The sequence below is a fragment of the Oikopleura dioica genome, chromosome 2, assembly GCF_907165135.1.
Source record: "Oikopleura dioica chromosome 2, OKI2018_I68_1.0, whole genome shotgun sequence".
Classification (NCBI taxonomy): Eukaryota; Metazoa; Chordata; class Appendicularia; order Copelata; family Oikopleuridae; genus Oikopleura; species Oikopleura dioica.
Genome location: NC_137292.1, coordinates 14,390,776 through 14,406,377, shown reverse-complemented (window position 1 = coordinate 14,406,377; position 15,602 = coordinate 14,390,776). Strand labels below are relative to the sequence as shown.

General features: G+C 40.4%; 6 protein-coding genes across 8 annotated transcripts in view; 5 read left to right on the top strand and 1 right to left on the bottom strand.

Moving 5' to 3' along the window:
• The window catches only part of LOC145700284 (scaffold protein ILK-like), a 65,641-nt gene that overhangs the window by 2,950 nt on the left and 47,089 nt on the right, over positions 1–15,602 (top strand). The window contains exons 9-11 of one of the 2 annotated variants that reach the window (XM_081777537.1): positions 14–88; positions 133–246; positions 290–420. In XM_081777537.1, coding sequence (XP_081633663.1) covers positions 14–88; positions 133–246; positions 290–420 — 320 coding nt within the window. Of the gene's footprint in view, positions 1–13; positions 89–132; positions 247–289; positions 733–15,602 lie in introns of those variants that run through there. The other variant, XM_081777536.1, reaches the window with a different exon arrangement.
• On the top strand, positions 740–2,020 carry LOC145700290 (uncharacterized). Its single transcript, XM_081777544.1, has 3 exons — positions 740–875; positions 920–1,450; positions 1,498–2,020. Exons 1-3 carry the CDS (start codon positions 777–779, stop codon positions 1,954–1,956), a joined length of 1,089 nt encoding a protein of 362 aa, XP_081633670.1. The 5' UTR covers positions 740–776; the 3' UTR covers positions 1,957–2,020.
• Positions 2,134–3,654, top strand: LOC145700295 (uncharacterized). Its single transcript, XM_081777549.1, has 5 exons — positions 2,134–2,442; positions 2,645–2,823; positions 2,897–3,025; positions 3,177–3,353; positions 3,453–3,654. Exons 1-5 carry the CDS (start codon positions 2,355–2,357, stop codon positions 3,555–3,557), a joined length of 678 nt encoding a protein of 225 aa, XP_081633675.1. The 5' UTR covers positions 2,134–2,354; the 3' UTR covers positions 3,558–3,654.
• Positions 4,367–12,978, top strand: LOC145698551 (protein numb homolog). 2 transcript variants are annotated; one of them, XM_081775755.1, is made up of 8 exons: positions 4,367–4,725; positions 11,458–11,568; positions 11,661–11,798; positions 11,838–12,064; positions 12,325–12,412; positions 12,455–12,585; positions 12,629–12,797; positions 12,838–12,978. In XM_081775755.1, exons 2-7 carry the CDS (start codon positions 11,497–11,499, stop codon positions 12,672–12,674), a joined length of 702 nt encoding a protein of 233 aa, XP_081631881.1. In that variant the 5' UTR covers positions 4,367–4,725; positions 11,458–11,496; the 3' UTR covers positions 12,675–12,797; positions 12,838–12,978. The 2 variants fall into 2 exon arrangements, with proteins under 2 accessions (XP_081631881.1, XP_081631880.1); XM_081775754.1 differs by lacking the exon at positions 4,367–4,725 and adding an exon at positions 10,200–10,590.
• LOC145700782 (uncharacterized) lies at positions 12,927–13,833 on the top strand. Its single transcript, XM_081778105.1, has 3 exons — positions 12,927–13,004; positions 13,044–13,064; positions 13,170–13,833. The coding sequence occupies exons 1-3, from the start codon at positions 12,927–12,929 to the stop codon at positions 13,458–13,460; spliced, it is 390 nt and encodes a 129-aa protein (XP_081634231.1). The 3' UTR covers positions 13,461–13,833.
• LOC145698552 (TLC domain-containing protein 2-like) lies at positions 13,832–15,233 on the bottom strand. The gene is made up of 5 exons (XM_081775757.1): positions 14,709–15,233; positions 14,586–14,664; positions 14,215–14,537; positions 14,097–14,169; positions 13,832–14,045 (listed from the first exon to the last, which is right to left on the bottom strand). Exons 2-5 carry the CDS (start codon positions 14,650–14,652, stop codon positions 13,936–13,938), a joined length of 573 nt encoding a protein of 190 aa, XP_081631883.1. The 5' UTR covers positions 14,653–14,664; positions 14,709–15,233; the 3' UTR covers positions 13,832–13,935.

The window sequence follows — 15,602 nt, the reverse complement described above, 5'->3', positions numbered from 1 at the left end:
AAATCTTGAATAGATCTACGATCCCGCTTGGATGGCTCCCGAAGCTCTCGCTCCTATCTCACCCAAAGGAAATGATTACAATAGAAAGGTACGGATCAGAGCGCGGTTGCGGCTTTCATACTGTCATTTCAGAAAGCGGACATGTGGAGCTTCTCCATCGTTCTTTGGGAAATGGTCACTCACGAGATTCCTTTCGCAGATCTTTCATCAATGCAAATTGGTATCCAAGTTGCCCATGAAAACTTGGTAAGACGGCGGTCGATTTTCCAAATTTCTGATCGATTTCTAGCGCGTGCGCATTCCAAACGGCATAACTCCAAATATGGCGGAAGTCATCAGAATCTGCATGAAAGACGAGCCTTCCAAGCGACCCACCTTCGAGCAGATCGTCCCTATCCTTGTCAAAATGGCTGACAACTAGTCTTCATCTTCACTGTTCCTGATTTTTTCTATCCCAAAAGCATGCTTCAGAAAAAACTATTACTATTTAAACTTGTTTCAATCCGCCTTGTTACAGTAACTCGATTCATTCGACGTTCATTTTTCAGAAATTCCAAACTTCCTAAAATAATTCCTTACTGACCTCTTTCTTATCTCCCTTCTCTGCGTTTTCTTTTATTTTTTACTGACCCAACTTGAATGTTTTGCCAAACATAAAATTCCGCAGCATCCAAAATTCTAAACGGAAAAACTGCCGATTGCACTTCAATAAACACCAATTCACTTCAACAAGTCGTTTTATACAAAATTCTTTAGACAAGAGAGAGGGGGAGAATATGACTTCTTTCGACTTTGCTGCGCTGCATCGATCGCTGCCGATCGTTGATATAGACTCACAAGTGCGCTTCGAAGTGGACAAGTTTATTCTTGATCATGTAAGAGTAAAACTTCTCCAAACTATTTTTTGACATTTCTTCAGCTTTTCGGCCCTGAAACTAACAATAGCAACGAGGCAGAAATAGTCATTTCAGAAGTCGAGGAAGACGAAGAAGACGAAGGAATCGAGGAAGACGAAGAAGACGACGAAGAGGAAGCAAGGCTTAGCGGAGATGAATATGAAGAGTCTGAGGAAGGCATCGCATGTGCCCACAGAGACATTCTCCAGAGAGCTATGGCTCAGCATGGAGTCATTACGAACCCGGGCCAAGGTATCTGGGGCAGTCAAATGGTGGAGCTCTTTGCGATAGTAAAGCGATTGATCAAGTACGAAGAAGACATCATGGACCGCGCGATGGAGATGTTGAAAGAAGGGATCGTCATTCCCTGGAATCTGGAGATTGAAGAGCTTCCTTACACTCACAAAGACCTCTTTTTCCTCCATCAGAAATGTCTTTCTGAGCACGAAGGGGACGACGACGATCTAAGAGACATAAGAGATCTTCTCTGGATGCCAATCAGGGACTTTGACGAGAGCAAGGAAGAACTTCTTGCGAAAGATGACAAATTCAAGGTAACGCCTCTTGATTCTTGTTACGATTTTGAAACTTACTTTTTCAGGAGATCTGGCAAGAGCACATAAAAATGCTCTCCGAATCAGAATCGACAACTGATAACGAGAAGAAGCGTCTACGAGAGTTAGAAATTCCTTCGTTGGCGATTCCAGCTGAATTGGACGACGACGATGAATTGTTATCCGATGAAGATGAAGAAGAAAAAGAACCGCAAGCAGCGCAGACTCCTCCAGCTTCTCAATCTCTCAGTCAAGTGAGCTGGAACTACTGGAATGACTGGGATTCCAGGCTTGGAAATGAGACCAGTGATGAAAGCACCGTCGAGTTTCAGGAAACCGACGACGACGCTACCCCTCCACTTTCTCCTCCACTTTTCTCCAGTACCCAAGATGATCTTTTGGCCCAAGATCGAGGACAAGTGCCCGCCAGTGATGCTCCCATTGATGTTTCTCAACTGTCTTTGGAAGGAGTCCTTTACGACATGGTCGACAAAAGCTGCCCCTAACTTACCCTTCTTCGAGCGATGGCATTTTTTCCTCACACGAATTGACAATAAACTCTCACATCTACTTTTTAAATGGCCAGAAAAAACGCTATTTTTCTCGTCAGCGATTCTCCATTTTCTTTGTTTCGAATCTCATAAATCACGGCCCCTGTTAAAACTCGTTCCGCCCATAAATGGACGGCAGAATTGACCCCTACGTTGCATGAAAGGTTCAAGAACTCGTAAATCGTTGGCCCGTGCGATCCTCCCTCGGGCAAGTTCGCGAGTTTCTGGCAAACATGGTCGCCGACCACATCTCCGAAATCCTCATTTCAGCCGCATTTTAGTCAGTAATTAGCTTTTGCCTTATCGATGCAGAGATAGTTCACGAAAAGCAAGAAAAGAAAACGTCGTAAGAGATGTTTCGGCAGGTCTCAGTCGCCACCCTCGTCAGGCCGCTTTTGTTTCTGGCAGTTCTCTTTGTCGCCATGGTCCTTTATCTTTCAGGTAATACAGTGCCCCCTGTGAATTCTAAGAACGCGGCTTTTTTCTCTTTCAAGTCTGGTTCTTTTCAATTTGTTGACTACATAAGCTATTCTGAACGAGCTTCGGTCAGACTCAATTATTCCTTCGAAAAAATGAACCGCTTGAAAATTGTCGATAAAATAACCCTTGAAGTAAAAGTTAGAATTTTGAACTTGTAACCTAGAACGGCAAAACGCGATCGATCGACAAGTAGACTCCATTATCAAAAGCGTTGAGGCGATGCAGGAATCGCAGCAGCGACTCTTAGACGAGCAACTTCAGCTTTCGCTCGACACTAACAAGACGGGACTCTCTATCTCAAGTCACGATAATCAGATTGACGTCCTCGAGCAATACACAAAGGTAAGTCGGCCTTGCGTCGTCTGCTAATTGTTTTTTTTTCCACTCATCCCTTCTTTATCGTCGCCAATTTTAGAAATACAACTTGCTGTTTTTCGGCCTCGCAGAAGAAGGACCAGAAGAAGATCCTGAAAAATTAGTTCGCCAGCTTCTTGTTTCAAAAATGGAAATCGACTTGAAAGACAAAGACATCGAATACTGCGAGGTAAAGAAGCTTTCTCTCATAAAATAGGCTCGAAGAAAACCTGAGTCAGGCTCTGAAGAACGCTACGCGGCTTTTATAATAGCCTCTTCAGAACCTGACTCAGACTGCCGAGTCCAGTCATAAGAAACCTCGATTCTCAAAGAAATTCTAGCGGCACGATGACGGAAAATCGAATCCGAAACCCATTCTCGTCAAATTCCAGCGCTGGAAAGACAAAACAAGAATTTTCTACAAACGAAAAGTGCTTCCTGCCCAGTTCGAGATCAGAGAAGATCTCACGCTCAAGCAAATCCACGATAATGCGAAACTAGAAGCTTACGCAAAACTGGTAAGGACTCGATTCTAACTCGATTCTTCTGCGCAGTCTAATTATCGCTTCGTTCCGGGCGATAATATTTCATTAACTTGTCTTCTAACAGTTAATTAGGCGCAGAAAGAGAACAAAACGATCAAGTGGAACGGCAAGACGCTCTTCGTCAACGGGAAAGAAGTCCGGGCGTCCGATGTGCCGAATAGTATTCTGGAAAAATAACCGTTTTTCTAGCAAGTTAAATTTATTAATAACGTCACTGCTCAATAGTTCGCAAGTTTCTCACTGTATTATTCTAGTAGCAATTATACCAATTCACAAATTGTAAAATTCAAAGAGATGAGCTCTGGAACCTGTGTATAAACCCTGAGTCAGGGTCTGAAATAATGCGGTTCATGGCAAAAATGACGGTCTAGGGAAAAAAACAATGAGCGCAAATTGCAGTAGTGTAGGAAGCGATATGGAACAAAATTGTTTGTTATGTGAGTTGTTTTGTGTACTATTTATGCTTCGTTAATAATTACCATCGGGCATTACCAAAAATCTTTTTTACTTTGGCGGCGGCGAAAAAGTAGAGAAAAGGGGCTGTTGCAGCGTTTCAAAGGTATGCATACCTACTTAGACCTTTTAGTGCTTTTGGAAGTGGGAAATTTTTTTGTATAAATAGGCCTCGGACGTAAAAAAGACGATTTTCACCATCCGGTCATCGTACGGGAACAGGAGTGAGCTCATTCGAAAGCTCTTGATAAGGGCTTTCTATTTGACCGATAAAAAAAACTGGGCCCTCCCTTTCTGTGACGAGTTATTTCGAAAAATATTTTTCGAAGCTTACTTTAAAAATCAAATATCTCAAAAAAAGAGGACAAGGCCCAGTTTTTTTATAAGCCCAATAGAAAGCCCTTTTTAAGAGCTTTCGAATGAGCTAGGCTAGGAATGAAGACTAGAGTCTTGTTAACGTACGAAGACCGGCTGGTGGTGATGATTTTTTACGTCCGAGGCCTATGTATAAATCAAAGAAAGACCGTTCTTTTTCTTCCTTTTCTAAAAAAGGAAGTCTTTCTGAAGATGATTCATAAGAGAAACCGAAGATGATTGAACATTCATCGAGGGGATCACTTGAAACGACCACTCGTGTGGTTTGGTTCGAGGGTATATTTCCAGACACTCTTTTTCCCTTCCACTCATTTTACCCATGAACGAGCAATTTTGAAAATCAAGAGCAATCCCGAGCTACGAGCTATATTGAGTGTTACGTTGGCGACATTCAATCCAAGCGAGTAAATATTGAAATTAAAAACAGAAATCGAACCAGCTCCGTTTGGGAAGGGAATAAAAGAGATATTGTAAAAAGGATAAAAGAGAGTTTACTCAAGGAAGATACCGAACCAAGGTAAGATTCTTTTACTCATGACGCTGTTTACATTTTGACCTGTCAAATGGCCTCATTTTACGCAAATTTGAAATTTCTCAAGAGTAAATTTTGGAGTATAGTTTTCGGTATGGTTAATCAGATCGTCAGTATCCTGAGCTGGGTTTGGAAAGCTGTGTAGAAAACCTGAGTCAGGCTCACAAGAGTCTAACGGAAACACCGCGTAAAGATCTGACTCAGGCTTCAGATCCTGATTCAGGATTCTAGCGCGGCTTTTCCATTAGACTCTTCTGAGCCTGACTCAGGTTTTCTACAAATATTTCCGAGCTCAGATCCTGAGTCAGGATTCCTGGCACTAAATTTTGTTGGAACATCGAATAATAATAAATAATTAGAAAAGCAATCAGAGTTCAATCTGAAAAACGGTCAATAAGCACTCCAGAATGGCATAACTTAGATCACATGCAAACAAAACGATCGATCGAGTTAGCATATGCCTTGTAAATGAGGCTGAATTCAGCCACAAGTCACAAAGTTGGATCATCCAAGATCAATGCCCTTTTTATCGTCTCGCGTCTCTCCGATGCAATACGAATACTCCTCATCAATAAATTTAAATAACGATGCCACTGGCAATACATTTTCTGGCGTCTTGATTCTATTCAATTTGACTCTTGACGGGAAGCGATGATCGTCGCAATTTCTGGCTCCCACGCGCTCTCTAAGCCGCTGTATCAAAAAACGCTCGCTGATTGAAAAATGTCTATTCTTAGAATTGGCCCCTTTCCAGCGCAGAAAAAATATACTCTCTCGTTTGTTCTTGGCCTTGCTTTTGAATTGGCCTTGGCTTTTTGTGCTCGTCCTGTCCAAACAAGCCCTGGCTCAAGCTATTTTTTCTTCTCAATTCGAAATTGGCTGAGCCAGAGCGCCCACTCCTCAAAATCGCGGCTCACTCAAACTTGCGCTTCGCTGCTCCCCGCGACTTTTTTTTACAAGGCGCCATTACAACTTTTCAAGTGTTTTTCTTCTTTTTGCGAACAGAGATTTTCTAATGAAGACATGGAGGAAAAAGAGGAATGAGCGACTCTAGCGCGCTGATATTTATTTGAATTAATATTTTTGTACATATTATGCCTCCGGAAGGGGATATAGGAAGGGTGACTTATTTTGAATATAACCCTTGAAATTGGTTGCCGAACTTTGTAGAAATCCTGAGTCAGGACTTTGAAATTCTTTATGAAAAGCCGCGTAGCGGCTTTTATTAAAACAAAGCCGCAAATCGGCTTCACCATCACTTAAAAAATATATTAAAAGAGTCACTTAACTTTTACGGACCCTGACTCAGGTTTTCTACACAGGCTACCGAGACAGGTCTTGAAGAATTTCTTTTTCATCAAAGCTCATATTTTATTGCATCAAAATCTGTTTCTAATTGAAAGTAAAACACCCAAATCAAAGCCCACCAATTTCAAATGGAAGCCACAAGTACATTTGATAATTTCAAGAGAGACTTGAAGAATATCAAGAGGAGTTCCATGAGAGTAAGTAGCTTGGAGAATATTTTGTTCTTTCGAACAGCGGTTGGCGAGAAAATATTGATTTCCTGCGGAAATTTCGATTTTTTTGAGACATCAAGGGTTTGTCAAGAAACAGTGATTTATTGGCCTATTTTCTTCGTTGAGAGAATTTATGAGCTTCGAGACGTTTTGCTTTGAGAAAGTAAGCTTACATTTTCAAGAGGAGAATTCTTGAGCGACAATTTTCCAGCGTCACGACAATTGTAAATTGACAATCGTCAGAATAATTATTGCAGGTGTTTGATTTTTATTGTCTCCTGCATTGGGAGCAATTTTCAGTTTCATTTCCGCTCACTCTTCGTAAAAGACGAAGAATAAGAGGGCTCAACTCGGTAACCTGTTTATAGAACCTGAGTCAGGGTTCAGACAGGACTTTGTTAAAAGCCGCGTCGCGGCTTTTTTAAGAACAAAGTCGCGAAGCGGCTTATCCAGAAGTTGGATTGCGGCTTTAACAAAGCTTTTTCAGAGACCTGAGTCAGGGTCCCTGACTCAGGTTTTCTACACAGATTGCCGAGTTCGAGGGTGCTGAAAATTGCTCAATTGTAAATGTTTGTCTTCCTGGCCAAATAAAAAAAGAACGATAACAAAGTAAAAGTAGTGTTTGCTCAGTTCGCGAAATTCCGGCTCTTGCGATTACGAATCATGTGACGCGACGATTTCGATATTTACTACCAGGGCTGGTAAATTCGCGTCCTAAAATCTGTCGAAAATTTTTAGTGCACTAAAATTAGTGCGCGAATTTATTTTGTCGAGACTTTAGTGACTTTCGCGTCTCTTTCGCGTGTGTCTCGAAAAGTGTCGAAAATAAGGGCTGCTGATTGGCCCGCCAATGAGCGCGGGCTCTTTAATTCTAAAGAATACGTAAGTTTTATATAAAGTCAAAAAGACTTTGTCAATTCATTTGTTAATTTTCTTTATAAATATAAAGTAACAAATATAGCCTATATTATATAGGGAAAAATACATACGTGAATGAGTGAGCATGAGCGCTCGCTCACTCGCTCGCGCTCGCTCGTGGCTCGCGCTCACCATTTTTCAAACACTGCTCAAAAGTCTGCAGCTGGAGCAGCCTTGTGCGAATTGTTGATATAATTCTTTATTAACAAAATCAAATTTATTTTATAATTCAGAAGGGAGATCTTCTCCCAAGTTCATGCTTACCTTGTAATTCAGAAAGCAGATTTCCTCCCAATACATTTTGATGATTTCAAAAACTTTTGTGGGGCCGGAAATCGTAAAAACTGCAAGTGCAGTTTTCTTCAGCTCCTCGAGACGAGTTGAATGATGGGTCTAACTCTTGATAACTCTAAGGATTTACCGGTTTACCGGCTGGTTACCGGAAAATACGTTGTCACCGGCCGTTTTTGTTCTAGAAGTGGTCAACAGATGCTCGACCCAGGAAACTGTTCCTTATAGTCAGTTCTATTGCAGGCTAAAAGATGAAAGTCGTATCATTACTCCGAAAATAGTTATCACTAAAATACTATTTTTGGCGGAAATGGGGCTAAAAATCAGGAACGTGCAGCGACAACGAAATTTATGCAAAATTTACTGTTTTTAGTGATAACTCTCTTCGGAGTAATGATACGACTTTCATCTTTTAGCCTGCAATAGAACTGACTATAAGGAACAGTTTCCTGGGTCGAGCATCTGTTGACCACTTCTAGAACAAAACGGCCGGTGACAACGTATTTTCCGGTAACCAGCCGGTAAACCGGTAAATCCTTAGAGTTATCAAGAGTTAGACCCATCATTCAACTCGTCTCGAGGAGCTGAAGAAAACTGCACTTGCAGTTTTTAAGATTTCCGGACCCACAAAAAGTTTTTTGAAATCATCTTTACTCAAAACTTACAATGCTATATGATAGCCTATATCCTAGAAAACTAAAGATAACTTTGGGAGGAAGTCTTCATTAGCAGTTATCAACAGTGTTGGAAAACCCGCAACATTTTCCGCGGGCGCGGAGACGGATTTCAAAATTGACGAAGGGCCGTCAAGCTCCTTAAGGGGGTAGAAACAGCTTTTTTCGAAAAAGACCATTTTTGACCAGCGCTACAGACAAGAGAATCTTACATTTTCAATTTCTCTCTTTATATATAGATAGATACATCTTAGATCTAGGAACATCTCCCTCAAAATTTGTTTTAGTCATCAAATTTTTGAGTAAGCGGGCTCAGAAGTAGCTCATCTCTCCGAAATTCTCGATTTTCGCCAATTTTCAAACACGAATATCTCGAGTCCCCTGATAGTTAAACAAATTTCATTCATATTTTTGTGAAGCTCAACCCTTTTTCTAGGAGCATTTATGAGGAAATTCCGTGAACATAAATAAATCTTATACTTTCTTTTATGTAGCAGCAGTGCAAAATCTAGAAAGCTGTTTCTACCCCTTAAATTAAAAATCAAGGAACTTGGAAAAAATGAAGAAAAGCAGGAAGATCCAGCTGCGAATGGCCCTGCGATAAAAAATTAGGAGAGGACCTCCCTAGCAAAGCTTATCTTAGCTCATCATTTAACTCGACAAAAGAATTTCCAACAAAAGTTGACTTTTATTCTTTTCAACTTATTTGTTACTAAATAAGTAATTTTTTTAAAATGATACATTAAAATCACTTCTTCGGAAGAAAATTCTACCCTCCATCTTTCTTATGCTCATTCGAAAGGGCAACTCCTGAGGAGTCGATTCATATAGTTTTGAGGGTCTGAGTCATCATTAATGACGTCATAGGCGCCCCTATTGAAAAATTCTAGTGAAGCCCTGTATCTCCGAAAATTTCCAAAGAAAGTATGGACATATGGGTATCATTGGAAAGCCCGGCTAAAACTGTGGTTGGGCAGTTGGTGGGCAGCCGATAATTCTCAACAGCAAAATTTTTTGAGCCAAAAAACTTTCCACTCAAAATTTTTTTCACAAAATTTTACGTCGAGCATAGTCTGCCCAACCACAGTTTGAGCTGCGCTTTCGAAAGAGCCCAAAATCACTATACTTTATAATGAAAGTTTCAGAGTTCTGTGGCTTCAGTACTTGTTATTTTCACGTACTTATAGCTCTAGAACCCGATATAATATAGAATAATCGACCCATAAAAATTATACCATTCGACTCCCCAGAATCTGCGCTACAAGATAAGAACGAAAAACATTGGGGTCAGGATTTTGGTCCGAAGAAGTGATTTTAATGTATCAAATTAAATTGTGTCATATTTACGATGCATTGATTTTTATATATCAAGCAGTTTCAGTTTGAAGAAATTCTTCCCTGATCAAAATCGTCTTCCATGAAACTATCATCCGGGAAGAGCCTATTGGATGATGAAAAAGAGCCTCTTTTTCGCGTCTTTAGTGCTGATCAGCTCTCGAAAAGTCACTAATTTCCCCAAGTGGAAAAATTAGTGTCATTTTAGTGCACTAAAGGCGCGAAAGACGCGAAAATGTCTCTAAAAAATTAGTGCGCTAATTTTTTTCTTCGAGAGAAAATAGTGCGCTAATTTACCAGCCCTGTTTACTACAGTGAAAACCCAAAAATTGCCCACCCAAAATTTGGCCGCTTTTTTCTCTAAATCTTTCTTTTTTGGAATCGGAAAACCCAAAATTTGGCCGCTTTTTCAAAAATAAAAAAATTCATATCAGAATTGGGCCAAAATGATGCTATTTCTGATCATTTTTAGCCTTTTTAAAGTGTTTTAATCATTCAAAATGAGTGAATTCTAATTACAATGTCTTCAACCAAGGTAAAATTTGAATAAAATTCATCAAAAATATGAAAATCATGCCGATTTTCTAAAATTTCGAAACTTTGTTTTTTGAAGGAGAAACTTGGCTACCCGGCAAAAACCCAAAATTTGGCCGCTTTTTCGGGAATTCATATCTGAAAACCGGCTAATTTTTGGGTTTTCACTGTAATTATAAAATGATTCGTATATTTAAAATTCTCTTCGTGTTTAATATCTTTCTGATTCATTCATTTGAGTTTATGAGTTTCTTGTGATCGAGGCCGTGGAGAGAAGATTGTCAAGTCCAAATTGATCGAGTTCTTTTGTTATTTGTTTGGGCTTTCTTCTTCTTCTCTTTCTGGCGTCTGCCGTAAAACTGGCCACTCGCTCTTAAAATTCGCGCTTTTGTTCTTTCGCAGCTCATTCACTGTTTATCGAGCGGCCGAATCAAAAAAAGAAAATAGTCCGAATTTCATTTTTATTTCCATTTTTTTTTTGCTAAATGAAGAAGTTTCGCTTGTCCTTTAGGCGCAAGAAAGAGAAAAGGGATTATGTCAATGATACTACTGAAGACAACGAGGAGAGCGAGGAAGATGTGAGTCTTCGTTTTTCTTTTTCTATCAGAATTAAAAATGAATTTGACAATACCATACCATAATCAATATATAAATTGATTGTTTGAGTTAGCTTTCGGAATAGAAATATTATCAAACTCACATGATTTGATCGAGAAATCACGTGCTAGAAAAAGAAGCCGGAATTTGACTTAGCGCCCGTGAGCTTTTCCCTGGGCATTTATATACGCAGCATATTGATATGAAAGATTAATTCCTCGAGTGAGCGTCTCATTGCGCCAGTTCCTTCTTTTTTGAATCTGAATCAGAAAGAGAACGTTTTCAAATTCAAAATCAAAATTAAACAATGGGATCGTTCCTCAGAGTTCAATCGACCAAGCTTACAGTCAGAGTTTAATCGGTTCAAAGTCATAATTAAGTTTTCTTCGAGGATCTTCTTCGGCGTTTATTTCTTTTTGGGGAAAGCCTTGAGTAGACTTTTCTTAAGGGGGTACCCCTCAAAATGGCCAATTTCGCAAAAACCTAATTTTTGTCAATAATTGACTTGAAACACCGTCAACTCCAACCACAGCCCCACTATCATTTTTTGCGGGGACGCTCGTCTAAATTACCAAAGATTTTTGGTAATGCATTACCAAAAATTGGTAATCCATTACCAAATTTTTTCATAAATCCTGATTTTTGTCCAAAAAATGAGTAAATCACTCCCAAACGTATTCTATCACACAGGCGCGGAGCGCACAAGGGCTCTTTGACTAAAAAATTGGCACTTTTCGGGAAGTTTGGTAATGCATTACCAAAATTGGTAATGGATTACCAAAATTGGTAATGCATTACCAATTGGTAATTTAGACGAGCGTTTCCCATTTTTTGACCTCGTGATTCAGGGTCTTTCGAGAGCCAAGAACAGGACAATCTCATCGGCTATGCCAGCTGCCACGCAAAACAATTTCGTCAGGACAATAAGAAATTCCTTCAGACGGAAGAAAAAGCAAGACGTAAGTTGATTTTTCAAATCGTAAAACGACTCTTAGTAATTTTATTATTGGCGACTAAATACTGGAGAATCTGTCGTTATTGAATAATTTAGCTTTCGAAAGACTTCGAAACAGACCAAAATGAAAATGTTGAGCAAAACATTCCTCGCGATCCAAAACAGACGATAAAATCCAACGATGCCAACAATGAGTTCAACGTCAAATCTGGAATGGCCAATTACAAGTGCAAGGTAAGGTTTCCAGACCGTAACAAGTATTGATTTTTGTAGTTTTTGGGGAAGAAAGAAGTTGGCGGCAAAAGCGGAATAACCTACACCGACGAAGCGCTGACTTATTACAAAGCCATCCGAGCGAAGAAAAAGCCACGCGTGATCATCCAAGTCTCTCCCGAAGTCATTCGCGTCGTCTCGGCCAAGGATCAGACGCTTCTCTTCGACCAGGCAGTCGACAAGATCTCTTTCTGTGCGCCCAGCAACACGCACCCGGATGCTTTTAGGAAAGGAAAAGACAACCATATTTGACCTCTTTCAAAGGCGACCCTTGTTGGTGAGGATTCTTCTTCAGTTGCCAACCAAAATCAAGGTTGAAATTGACAATGATCATTTTTTATTCAAATGAGATCTGTCAAGTAACCAAGTCTAACTTCCACTTCAAAAACTACCTGTCAATAATAATGCTCAACATGAGTTGAACATGCTCCCTTTGAATATTTCATCTTCGCTCAGAAGAATTTTTTCTGTTGATTCCTTTTTACAGTTACATAGCCAGAGATGGAACAAGCCAAACGTGGATGTGCTACTGTTTTTCCGCCAAAAACAACATCACTGGCGCTTCTCTCTCAAAGGTAAGTTGTGTGTTGGAGTAAAATTTTAAAACGGAAGTTAAGGTCTTTGGAGTAGCCTTCAAAGCGTGTTTGGACAACAGAAACAGGCTTCACAAAGAAGCAGGAAAAGCGCCAGTAGACGTAGAAGTAACGGATCTGCCTCAAGGAGGCTTCACTAGAGATGGAACATTCCGGTAATGAGATGACCTTCAAGCAGTACGTAATCGTGAATTTTAGCCATCGAAAGCAGAAGAAAAAGAGCCTGAAGTTACAGAAAGTCTGATTCAAATCGACACTGTTCCCGATCCCGTTAATTCATCAAATGGCACGAGCTTTTCAAACACCCCAGTCGCCTCCCCGGATAGCCTCCAAAGCGGCTCCAATGATTTGATACGAGCCCGACCAGGTACGACTTATAACTGATTGCTTGCCTCATGAATTTCTAGCTCCGTCGGCGGATTTAGTGCGCCAAGCAAGTTTACGAATTCCCTTGAAAAACGCGAACCAAGCCGGCCCTTTCAAGAAGTCCGTTTCAATGAGGGCATATTCCAAGCCAAACAAGCCACAAACAGAGGAAGTCAAAAACTGGACGGATCAATTGGAAGCAATCAAGGTATTTGCTGATACATTCTAGCACGTCTTAATTTTCTAGGAAGAAAGCTTAGAGCGACAGGTTTTCTATTCTTGAAATTGTTTTCACAAGTGTTTTTGCAAGTGTTGTTTTTTGAGACTAACTTTTTTTGTTAATTTTTGAATTTTCTAATGATTCACTTTTTAGCGGTTGAATATCGAAGTGCACAACGCAAAGCCAGTGCATGACGGGCCTGCTTGGGAGCCTGCAGATCCCTTTAACGAACTCGCAAACCGCCACAATCCCGTGACTTCGCCGAAGTCTCCGCCTGCAATTCCGTCGCGGGCCCCGCAAAGTCCCCCGAAAGCGTCGCCTTTCAGCGGTATGAGCGGCATGCCAACTCGTTCGCTCAACTCGTCAAACTCGTCGTCGCCCTTCGCCATGGATGCAGAGCCAAACAGTATCATGTACGGTAGTCAATTCCGAAAAATCATGTAGATACCATCCCCTCCCCTCGAACAATGACAGTACCCAGCCCTACAGTTCACTTTTAATTATTTTCTTTTCAAAAGCAAAAACTTCAAAGTGTTAAAAATTTAAAAATCGAGATTTAAATACAGTATGCTAAAATGCTAAAAAAAGATTTTTGACCTATCAAAAGCGGGTGAGCGAATTAACCAACAATTCTGTAAGTGACCCTGTTTGAACCTGAATTGAACCAATTCCTGTACATTTCTTTCTTCCTTCCTTGTTGAGACTGACTCGGTGGTATTCTAGTATTCTATTTTTTTCCAACTGAAATGTTTAAAGATCGCCGACAAGCTTGAACTAGGGCTAACTAATTCTGAATAATAAACTTTATTTAACAATTCTCTTCGTTGATGTCAATTTATTAGCAGACAAAAGGGGGTTCATTAAAAGTCTAATTACTTTATTCTAGTATTCTAGTGTTTCTTGATCATATACTATCATTTCATTCCGACTTCTTCTCAATCGCTTTTGGTGAGTCAATCCAGTCTCGTCGGACGCAAGTGTACAGTAGTTTCAGGTTCAGAAAGGCGATAATTGAGTTCATCATGTAGCCTTTTAAAAATCACGTGATAGAATGTTGCATAAGTTATGTTTGTTTCTTACCGTAAACAAAACCATTTGCCCGACCCCAGCGATCGATATGGTAGTTGACGGCTAATCTGTGAGTTACATTGGTCTGAAAGACAAATTCTGATGGAATTTATGTTTGCCCGCGTCTTACCAGAATGTTTAATCCTGAAGCAATTCTGAAGGCCGCTGTATCACGTTGGTTACACATTTGAAGCAGAGCTCGCCCATGTAGGAAAATGGAGTTGATTTCCATGTTGAGCGCGTAGATGGTGAAGTTGCCGTAGATCTTGTCGAGCATCACGATGAGCCCGCCACCAATCATTATGGAATGGTGGACCATCATTTCTTTCATGTTGAAGGGGTTGAAGCCATTTGATCTGAGCATGTCGAAAAGGTCGTACCAGACATATGACCAAGTAAAGAGCGTAGCGAATTCTTGATATCGGCCGGACTCTCCGAGGTTATTCAGGGCCTCTTAAATGATATGAGTCCCTCCAATTCCATCAAAAGGCACTAACATACCTGGAGTTTTCCAGAAAAAGTAAAGCGATAGAAGTGACGAAATTGAAGAGTGAATAAACGACACCATAATGTTATCAAACTAAATTGTTTTCAACAGCGCTTCTTTTTGATAAAATGAATTACCTGGTCCTCCTTCCCCTTTTTCAAGGATTCTGGTCGATTTCTGCCTATGACATATTTTCTCAATACAGTAAAAACCGCTGGTTTGGGACACCTAAAAATCCTTCTGGTCTGGGACACCCGGGCAAATTAACGATCAAAGGCACGCGCCCACGGGGCTGTTTTTAAACTTACCGCTTTACCCGGAAAGCGAAAGTGGCGCACGAGAGCAAAAGTGAAAATACTTCTAGTTTGGGACACGTGGGTGGAATAAGGGTGTCCCAGACCAGCGGTTTTTACTGTAATTCAAAACTGATTGCGATCCCAGCTCCAGCAGCCAACTGAGGTCCAATCTCCTGCAAACGCGGGAGGGAAAATCCAGCGCCCATACTTTCCCCAAATTTTCTTTTCTCTTTTCGCTCGTTTACTCTCTCTTTATCGATCTTCTGTTTTAAAAAATTATTCGCTGCTGATCAATAGAGTGGCTCCGAATCCGGCCTTCGGGATTTTTGTCGATATTAGGATATTTAGTTTGTCTGTCTTGCGTCTAACAAACCAACATCTACCCCAAGCACAATTTCCGCTCAAAGTCCATGCACGTGCCTTGCAAACAAAAATTCCTTTTGAGAAAAATCCGTCTTTGCCTCTCACTTTTAAAACTAATTTTTCCCTGTTTCCCTTTTTTCAGCTGAAGGCCTTTTTCCCTGTTTCCCTTTTTCCCTCAGCATAATAAAATAAAATTTCCTCGACAACAACAATCATTCTTCTCCAATTTTCTCGAAGAAGTTTGTTCAAACAGGGAAATTGTTTCCCATTTTAGGGAAACAGGGAAACACATATTTGGAACACTGAGGACAGTAAGGGTCAGATAAGAGCGCTGGATTATCCTAAATTCACAATGCCCATCTGAAACGAAGT